This window comes from Argiope bruennichi, chromosome 8 (genome assembly GCF_947563725.1).
Source record: "Argiope bruennichi chromosome 8, qqArgBrue1.1, whole genome shotgun sequence".
Classification (NCBI taxonomy): Eukaryota; Metazoa; Arthropoda; class Arachnida; order Araneae; family Araneidae; genus Argiope; species Argiope bruennichi.
The window spans coordinates 13,366,428-13,377,662 of record NC_079158.1 but is presented as its reverse complement, the minus strand read 5'-3'; the positions used below and the strand labels follow the sequence as shown (position 1 = coordinate 13,377,662).

Below are 11,235 nucleotides of genomic sequence, written 5' to 3'. Positions count from 1 at the left end.
AATTTTTATTCTACTAATTTTAAATATTTATTTGCAAAATTAGAAGCTAACGATACAAATATCGAAGATCTCTCAAAATGATTTTGAATATATGTTCAAGTTATAGAAGTAAAACCAACACAACAAGATGGTAATATTCATTTTGAAATGAAATGAAGAAAATGTTGATATGATTTCTGGTTTTTCGCAAAGGATTAGATATCAGAACAACAGTGAGTTTTGCAGGTTATTAAAAGTTATGAAAAGAATTTAAGAGAAAATTTTCAATATTTTCATATAGCAGTTTTCTAATGATAATCTTGATTCCATATTAATTTCTCGCTTAAGGGATAGAATTAACATAACGCGTTGCATTGAAGGCTTAATAGAAAAATGCCATCTGCTCCTGACATCGTGACTATTCAAGCAGGGAATTTTGCAAATTTTATTGGAACTCATTTTTGGAATATTCAAGTAAATCTGCTTATTTTTTTTTATCTTTTACTGATGGAATAATTGATTTCGAATTTTGGAATTAAATAGATAAAATTTTGAAATCCCTGTCAGTAGATTGTAACGATTGCACAGTGCGTAGTTTAAAATTTACTTATTTTGTAATATGGAATGATATAGTTGAATTCAAAGATGTTTACATTTATGAGAGTATTAAGAGAGTATAAATTGAGAAAGAATATTATATCTGTAAAATAATGATCAAAGTGTTTTTGAAGAAATGTAATTTTTAAATGAATTTTTAATAAATGATTAATTGGGTAATTATTTTGATAAATATTTTTGATGAAATTTTTTTAATGAATAATTAACTGGGGAGTTTTTTTGATAATAAACTTTTATAATGATTTTTTTTTCAGTCATTTCTGTAGCTCTCTTTATTGAAAATATTTGTGTGATAATAATCTATACTTATTGATTGAAGGAAATATTTCTGTGTGGATCTGTGGTGTCCAGACTATTCTATCTCGCTTACATTTATGGAATTTGACAGTTAAATAGTTGTAATGGTAATTCAATGTAATTTGAAGCCTAAATTTTAATATGTAATATCATTTAATAAGTTTATGGTGCCAGATATTTACCAGTCTTTCCGAAATTGTGCTTAATATCAAATACTGTTGTTTAAATATCCTTTCATCATCAATATTTCCAACTTCACTAAATATCCTCTTTATACCAATAATTAGGTTACCACATTTTAAGAGGTAACCTAAAGCCAAACTATTTGCCAAAAAAAATTCAGGTTTAGTGACTGAATTGTATTATTTAGTCTAGTTGATCTGGTCAATTTTTTAATGTGTATTATTCATAAAATGATTTCTGGGTGCCATAGATAAATATTGATGCATTATAGGATATAATAAATAATTGTCATTTTAATAAAAATTGATTTAAACATTCAATGTAATTTATTTAATTTGGAGAAATTTAAAAAAGTAAAATAAAATTATCTCAAAATTAAGAATTGAAATACATATTTTAGGAATTGAAATTAAAATTCTGCTGTTTAAAATTAGTTTTTTAAGTCATTATTCAAATATTTCTTTATATTATTAAAATAAAAACTTTTAAAATGTCTTTTTTCATTGATTTTTAAGTATCTTTTTTTCTAATAAATTCAAAGATTTTCCTTGAATTGGAAGGGGAGGGGATTTTCTTTCTTCTGTAGTTAGGTCATAAAATCCTGTGCTCTCCTGAGAGAAAATCACAAAGTAGATCTGCTGAAGTGTAAGTACAAAAAGTCAACCATAGTTTACACTTCAGAGGAAAAAAAACAAGAAATGTTGTGAACAATGAGCACACGACATTTCCTGGCTCACGCATTGTGTTTATTGAGCAATGGTAAACATCATGACACAAATATCTTTATGTGGTTATTTTACATGTTATACACATGCTTGCATGTTATATATATTATGTCTTACAAGTTAACAGTTCTTCCATGACAAACTAAACACTTTAGAATATAACCAATAGCTGTTTGGGATTTTTTTTTTAAACTCAAGAATGAACTTTCATTGAAATTCAAGTCATGTACCGAGAAAGAAAACAAAAATGTTCTTGGCCTGAAATTTTAAACTAGGCAACCAAAAAATTTGCATCCCCCTCTCCTTGAAATCATTTTCTGTTGTTAGACTTTAATTCGAAATAATTATTATCATCATTAATGAGAAATACAATGTACGAAGATTTTATTTAATCAATTATAACTGAATCTATTCTATTTTGGAAAGCAAAGCTACTGGTCATTCCAAGAATTATGAAATTGTTATACAAGTTAAATTCTAATTGCATTGTTTGCAGCAAATACTTTAATCTTATTCATCTCATGTATTTTTATCTTCAGTTATTTAGTTTGATTTTGTTTGTATACAGTATTATTGCCATGAAAAAAAAAATTACTGTGTAAAATCATTATTAGTTTTCATTATTATTTCATTTTATTATCATAATATTTCATTTTCATAATTTTATATTATGTTGTAATTGCTGCTGACATTTATCATGCCATGATTAACTCCATGCAGACTCTAGTAATATATATAAAAAAAGGATTCTATATAAAGCTCTTATAAGAATTGGAAGTACTCTGCATTTTATGCAATAGGAAAAAATTAGTTTTATGCAATTGGAAAAATTTTAAATACTCAGAGTGCTGTATGTTGATTTTAATGAGATGACATATAGTAGGATGTAAGGTAGTGTGAAAAAAAAAAGCTACCAGACAAATATTTTGTTTTTGAAGCTAGCAGATGTACGAGATTCACTAATGACATATTTAATATGGAATAGGAAAAGTTTCTTCTGTATATTATGTTCTCATCCCAAGCAATGTAGTATTTCATGCTATGGATAATGCAATGTAAAAAATCAGAACCTTTGTAAAGGTGCTTTGAGTATTACCAAAATTGAGAGCAATCCATTTTCATAGAGTGTCCAAAATAGAAATAGCTCTAAACATCTCATATAATTCTTGTAATATTACTTTTGATCTTGTATATAATATATTCTTAATACAGAAGAAATGCTGTCTTATAAATTTTAGATTTATTCAGCTCCTCCCTATAAGATGAAGTATTAAAATTCTATATTAATAAATTTTTTTGTGTGAAGGGATTGAATAAATGATCAGTATTATTTTGATTTTTTTTAATGAAAAATATTATTGAATCCAAAAATTTAAAAATCTAAAATTTTGTTCCTCAGATTAAGGCTTGCATTTAATATACAGCTATTTTTTATCTGTCCTTTATATATTTTTATTCATCTATGGTTTGTTGCATCATTTTTTTTGTTATTTCTGAAGGAAAAAAAAAATTGTACTTTCAGGATATTAACCATGATGTGATGTTTAGAGAAGGTTTGAATCTTTGTGTAAGTACATAATAATTTCATATTTGCTGATTTCTTTAAATTTATAAATAAAAGTTGAAGTAGTTTTTATTATAATAATGGTAATAGTGCATATGAAAATTTGTAAATATATATATTTAGTATATTTGAAACAAATATCTTTTTAGTGTGATTAATTTGTATTATTGTTATATTTCTTATTTCAGTATTCTATTTTCCTGGTATTAACTGAGTTAAAAAAAGATGCAATTCTAGTAATTTATTTATTTATTTATTATTATTATTATTATTTTTTTTAAACAATCCATAAAAATTATACATGTTTATAAGGACATAAAAATGCTTTAATATTTAGAGGTCTGCTTTATATTTATCATTATTACTTATATTGTATGGTATCAGTAAATATGTATTATTTATATTATATGTTATCAGTACTAAGATTTCATTTCTTTGCTAAAATATAAGAGTAAAAAGTTAGTAAGATTTATACTTTTAGTTTGGGTTTTTCAATAATCGTTAAAAAAATGCTGTGCATTTATATTTGTATATGATTGTGTGGTAAAAATTTACTGTACGGTCACCCTTGGCGACTTTTTCAAAATCTCGCCAGAAGTCGCCAAAATGGCGATTTTTTGTATAAACGAGATTTAAAGAAAACAGCGTAGTGAAAATGTTGCCTGCGGAAAAAAATGAAATGGCGGCCAAATCGCTGAAATCGTTAATAATGAACAATAAACATGTATAACGAGTTTGTATAAACGAGAAACAAATCGCCGAAATCGTTAATAATGAACAATAAACATACCTCTCTCCTATTAGCCGCTATCGCTCGACTCCTCACTACCTTCCACCTCACTCCGCCTTTACTTTGATGACGATGTTCCGTCTTCCGGCTCCTTGTCGGCTCTTTGAGGAGGGTAAATGCGGATGATGGAGTCGACAAAGGCCATGAACTTGTTACACATGTGCCTGTTTTTTTTGCGCCACACATACTCGGCTAGATAGTAATCGAGCTGTGTTTTTGCTTTGCTAGCTGGTATAGCGCGTTTTACTGCCCCCCACGTTCCTTCAATGGTATTAGTGTGGGCACCTGTATCCGGGTCCTTGAAATTCACACTATGGTTAACCTTCAGATGCACGAAGCCTTCATTAGAAAGGCAATCGTAGCTCTTCCAGCAGTCTGAAATTATTATCGAACCCGGAAGAATATACTCATTTATAACACTTAATAAAGAATCAGTCGTCCTATCATCCACAACTTTCATAAAACATTTGCCCGTCTCGCGCTCAACTCCCCCAAACACCCATTTACCTTCCACACGTTTTCCCCGATTAAATTTACGTTTTCCAAATTTACTTTCATCTACCTCAACAGTCACGCCGCTTCCACCCACTTTCATACTACTTTCAATCATCTCTACCACACAAACCTCACGACAATAAGAACGATAGTCACACACAGTCTTAGAAGAACATTTACTTTCTTTCATATTGAAATCAACCTTACTCTGAGTCACCCACAAATATACCTGAACTAAAATCTCATTCAATGTCATTCTACTCAATTCAAAAAAAGAACCCTTTCTCACACTCCTTTTGACGTCATGCATTTGTCCTTTCACCTTTGATTTACACCTCCATTCAAAACCATCACTTATATCATGCCTTTCAACCAATTTCATGTCCTTGCCACACTTACAACACTCATATTTATTCGCAATCAAACCCGCTTTCATACAAAATTCAAACGTCTCCTTACCTTTATCTAGTCCATACAAATATCTTAAATTAACATTCTCATCATACCACATAACATCATTCTCACCAAACATTCTCGCACTTACCTCAGACATTCCCCATGCAGCAGCCATCACAAAAAAATCCAAATAAAAGAACGCGGGAGCTGAAGATTGAAAAAGCACACGTGCAACGTGGTCAAACGAAAATTAAATAATGGCGTCTGGACATTCAGTTGACCAGTTGACCAATAGGGTTAATGCAATTACCCTATTATAATTAGTTGTCGGTCGGATGGGGGTTGCCATATAGAAAGATTTATCGCCAATCTAAAAAAATCGCGCCAAGGGTGACCGTACAGTAAATCTGATCCGATTGTGTTGAAAAACAACTGACTAATTCAACTTTTTAATAAGAATTTATAATTATTTTGGGAATTAAATAATACCTTTAAGATACTGAAAGACCAGGCAAAACAAGTCACTCTTCATAAATTTTTTCTTTTGTGATTAAGATTTCTATCATGTTTGCTCATATCTTTATGTATTGTTGAGTTATTATTGCTATAGTTTTCTTTTTTTTTCAGGGTGAAGTTACATATACACCTCGCTTAATTCTTGTTGATTTACAAGATAATCTTACAAGTATGAGAAAAGAATGTCCTTTGTACAGATCTCCTACAGAAGATGATAGTAAACCTCTGTGGTAAGTTTTTATTTGCTGTTACATTATTTCAAAGTTGTATTTTAATTATATTTTTTATGGTAATGTACTTTATTTCAAAGGGATGGGCAAGTTGAAATTATTAAAGGTGAAGCTGTTAAAAAGAATTCTTTTTTTGATGAATTTGAGAAATTGAGTACCATCAGCAAACAGTTAAGTGTATAAGTGTAATTGTTATTTTTTAAGCTATTAAGTATTTAGTAAGCTATTTAGTATTAGCTAGCTACTTTTGATTAAAAGCTGGATTGTTAGGGAAATGTCTGTCATGCATACTTTCAATTAAATCTATAATGCATAGCTTAATGTGCAGAATTTCCCCCCAAAAAATATTTTAGCTATCACAATGTAACAAGTATGAAAGCCATGTTGTTTTAATAGCCTTATATCTGTTCTGTTCATTCTGTATGTGAATCATCTCCATAGCAATCTTATCCATGAAATCATTTTGCCACTATTTATCTCTAACTTTTGTGGTACTGTAACTTCATTTTTCTTATTCTTCATATAAACTACATAGATATGAAACAGAATCCTTCTTCTTTAATTTTCAAAAATACCAGAAAGTCTCAGAAATATTTTTGACAGAATAAGGAAAACTGTTTGAATATCTATTCAACAATGAAATTTATTGTTAAAAATGTTTACAATTTTTTTAAAAATAAAATTTGCAAAAACTAGCTAAATTAATATTACAAATTGATATCATTAAAAAATATTTTAAAGAATGGTATAAAATAAGATTAGTGCTTTAATGTTTCCAAAAGTTATTGATGAAAGATAATATTATAATTCAAATTTATTAAGTATTATTGTATTTATTATTATCAAAGTAATTTCAAATATTTCAATAATTACTTTAATGTATGCATTTCTACCCTTCAAAGTATATTTGTGCCAAATTTGGTAACTTTCAGTCAAATGGTCTATCCTGTAGAGCTTGAAAATTTATATTCAGTCACTCTCTTTTATTATTAGTAAAGATTTAATTAATTTTATGATTTTTTTTTCATATAACACAGTATGAAGTGCATATTGAATAAAATTATTAGTTTTTTAAATTTTTGAAAGTATAAGGATTTACTTTGTGAAAAAATTAGTAACATACCCTTGAAAATATTAGTCATGATGATGTTGCACATCTCCTCATTAAAAGATAAGTAATTTGTATTTTGCTTCTATTAACATTTTAGAGAATGTGTGGAAAAAATCTCTAAATAACATATGCATATTTATATGTTAGGGATACTGGAAAGTAATATTGTTTTTGCACATGTCAATATATATTTACCGTTTATGAGCTGATCATATATTTCAAAGTGTGGCCAAAGATATTTTAAGATAATAAAGTGGCTTGATTGCTAGAAAATAATTAAATCTTAATCCCTCTCCCCCGCCACCCCCAATTTTGGGTGAAATGGCCAGCCAAATATTAGGAAAGGTATATATACAGCATTGTATAGTTTGTGAGTATTCCCAAGGGTAGTAACACAACAGTTGCTATCAAAAACATGTCTATCATGCATTGGATGTTTGTAAATGCCAAAGGGGGGTTACTAAGTTCAGATGCAGTAATTTTGATTCTTCCTACTCATATCTATAAGAAAAATGATTAACTTTCGATAGCGAACTGTTAAAGGCAGAAATAAAGGCAAAGCCATTTCCGACAATTGAGGAACTGCCAAATATTCTTAACCAGCCTTGATCAACCACCCAAGAATTTTTGCAGCAAATGATAAAGTAAGCAAAGCAGATGCTTGGGTCCTGCATAATCAGTCTGGAGAAAACAATGCTAACCAATCTACCAATATGTAACTTATTGTTAAAATGGGAGGGAAAAAAAACAAACTTTTTTTTTAATTTTTGGAACATTAGAAATGTTTTTTTTAAAAATGATAATGTAAAAAGCAATGGCTTCTCCAAATGAATTGCCACAAAGTATTGATAAGGCAGGTTTGCATCCTAAAAGGGTGTTTTTATGAGTTTGTTGGAGTATTTGCAGAATTATTCATTTTGGAATAATGAAACTTAGACAGATTGTGAATTCAGACCTTTACTGTGAATAATTGAATTGATAATTCATTCTTTAATTGAAAAATGTACAGCAATTTTTAGTAGGAAAGGAATTATCCTGCTACGTGATAAAGCACAACCACATTGCACAAAATGAACCCTAAAAAATTTAATTAATTATGATGGGAATTACTGCTTCATGCGCCATGTTTTCAATCAGATTGCCATCTATTCTCATTACTACTGCATTTTCTATTTGACAAGAAATTTGAAAATCTGGTTGATATTCAAAATGCTATTTCCAGTTATTCTGCTCAAAATCTAATTAATTTGTATTGATCTGGCATTGAAAATTTGCAAGCTCATAAGCACACTCATGTCACTTTCATAAGCCTTTTCCTACCAGCAGCTATTTTTTGAATATAGGCATGCTTAATCCTGTTTGCATTAATTAGATATAATTGGGATTGAAATGGATATCTTTTTTTTCTTTGCTTGGTGATAGTAATGTTTTCAGTTATCAAATATTTTATGTTGACACTGAGGTGTAATAATCAAAAAGTACTTATCCTTGCAAAGTATAGAGTAAATGATTATGGTAATGTCTTGCAGATGCTGATGAAACAGAAAAAGGAAATTTCTGATGTTACATATGATTTTAATTCTCCTACATCTGTATGGTGTGACTTCCTGAATCTAAATCCAAGGAGTTTTTGTTTTTTTCAGGAAATTAGTTCATCTCTGTAAGTCTTATTTATTTATATAATAACTAAAGATAATATGGTGATGCATTTCCATATTATTTTATTTTTAAAATGTTGATTTTATTTAATGTATTTGAACAATCATTAATAATGAAATACTTTATTCATAATCTAAATGTAATAATCCATGCTCTAAAGTTCTTTTGATTCAACTTAATTGCTTAATGCTTATTCTTAATTCAGTTTTCAAATTATAATTAACATTTTTATTCTGTGGAAAACATTTAAAAATAGTCTGCTACATTTTGAACAATTTCTTTTAAATTGTCAGGAAATAAAAGAAATATCATTTATTAATGGAAATAAAGTAAACTATAAAGAGAATTTGATTTTTCTATTTCATAATTTAGGAAATTTGTTTTCTAAGCTAGCAAAATAATATATTTTTTTTTGTATAATTAATAGATTTTTTTAACATCATTTTTCAACTAAAAAAATGTATTAATATTTTAAGTATGTTGTTACTGTATTTGGAAGTAATTTAACATAAATATTCTTTATATCTTAGAGAAAAGGCACCTTCTAATTTATATAGCAATGGAGAAGATTTATATGTAAGAAGTGGAAAAGAAATGATTGAAGATACTATAAGGAGAATGACTGAAGAATGTGATTATCTACAGGTCTCCTTTATAAAAAATATAATATGATTGTCAAGGTTATTAAAATAATTGTATTTCATTCTCTCTCTCTCTTTTTTTTTTTTTAACTGTAGAAGAATATTTTATCTTTCCCATTTTTAAAAGATTTTTTGTAAACATGCCATTCTTTTGTTAATGTTGTGCTAAATAAAATATTAAATAAATTAAAACTTTTTTTTGTATGAAAGAATCAGCATTGTACGAAATCTAATAATCAGCAATTATTTAAATTTCAGAATTGTTTAAAATGGTTTTTCTTTCAAAGTTACTTGTAACAGTTTATTTTAATTCATGGTTTTCTTATAATATGTTTCAACAATAGTTTGTTTACCTTTATTATTAAATTTATTAACCTTTTCCTTACAGCTAGTAAAGATATTTTATCAGTAGATTCTCTTTTTTTGTATATGAACTGGCATATCTGCAATATTTCTTATCAAATAGTTTCACTCCCTTTGGAAGTTAGTCACACAGCGAAAAATGACCTCATATTTTGTTTTTATTATCTCATGATATGAACAATTTTCTTTTTCTTTGTCAAATTTCCCGTTTTAAAAGGAGTGGTTTTTGTCTTTTCCTAATATAAAGATTAAATAAAGAAAATTTAAGCTAATGAAAGGCAATAATTTATTTATACCTGTAAATGCATTTCAAAAAATGTTTTCATTTTACTGTGATTATTTTAATAATACTGATACTTATTCTTATTATTAAATTCATAATGACTCAGTATGACCAATTGTTATGAATCCATAATAAACAAAATTTTATCTTTATGCCTGATAATTAATTTCTGTGGTTTGTCTCATTAAATTTTGAATTCTAAAAAAAAAAAAAAAAAAAAAAAAAAACATTTTATCTATTATTTTGTGATTTATTTTCATGTATTTATATTGATTGGAATGAATAAAAATATTTCCTTTTGTGTTTGCAAATTTCAGGGCTTTCACTTACTTTTTGATGCTCACAATGACTTTTCTGGAATAAGTAATAATATCTATCAGTATCTTGAGGATGAATATAAGCATATACCTTCATTGTGTTTTCCAGGAAAAGGAAAACATGCCAATGCAAGTACATCATACTCTCTTACTAATGTTTTGGGAATATGCAGGATTTATTATAATAAATATTTTTGCAAGAATATTTTCTAAAATATGTTGAGCTGAGAATAAATTTATTTCTTTATTGTTATTTTTTTTATTTATTTACATAGATTTAATGTTCTTTTTAATTAATGGATGTAAGAAATGTGTTATTTAACAAAACTGTTGATGTAAAAGTTAGATAAATTTATATATAATTGAAATGAATTGTAACAAAAATTTAAACAGTTTTAGGAAAGTTCTGAGGGACTATCATAATTTTCTTAATCCTCTACTAATATCTCTTTATCTGTCTTAATATTTGTAGATAATTAAGAATAATTTTGAGTTTTTTTATTATTCTGGTTCAGTTACTGGAAAGTCAAAAACAAGTTAGCTTAAAATTTTAATATTTTTTTTTCTTTATTTAATCTAAAATAGAGAATAATGCAAAATTGTTAAATATTTCCCCATTGTATGATTAATAAGTATTATTAAATACCTTACTTTGTATTATTTTATCAATGAATTTGAGAAGAATTGTTAAAATGTCAATTGTCAAAAATTGTTAAATGTTAATTATTAAAATTATTTGTATAAATTTCAGATAAGTGTCACAAGCAAGTACTTTATATAAGTGTGATAAATCATAAAAGAATGGATAAATATTTTTGAATTAATTATTACTTTTTAAAATTTTTGTTTTCAATAATTATTATTATGTAGCAGTAATAATGTAAACATATTTTCACTATGAATTTAAATTTATAAATTTATTTTTTTCAGGATATTAAAGACCAGATGAATTGTTTGTATGCTGTATTAAATTCCATGAGCAACTTGAATAGACTTGAATAAATTCCATGAGCAATAGAATAGCAGTTGTTCTTTCTTTTCACCATTATCCTTATCAGATGATACTGT

At 27.2% G+C, this 11,235-nt stretch overlaps 1 protein-coding gene across 1 annotated transcript; it reads right to left on the bottom strand.

The window, feature by feature from the left end:
* Window positions 1–4,214: 4,214 nt before the first annotated feature.
* On the bottom strand, window positions 4,215–5,437 carry LOC129981488 (uncharacterized). Its single transcript, XM_056092339.1, has one exon. The coding sequence runs from the start codon at window positions 5,220–5,222 to the stop codon at window positions 4,215–4,217; it is 1,008 nt and encodes a 335-aa protein (XP_055948314.1). The 5' UTR covers window positions 5,223–5,437.
* Between the last annotated feature and the right edge of the window lie 5,798 nt (window positions 5,438–11,235).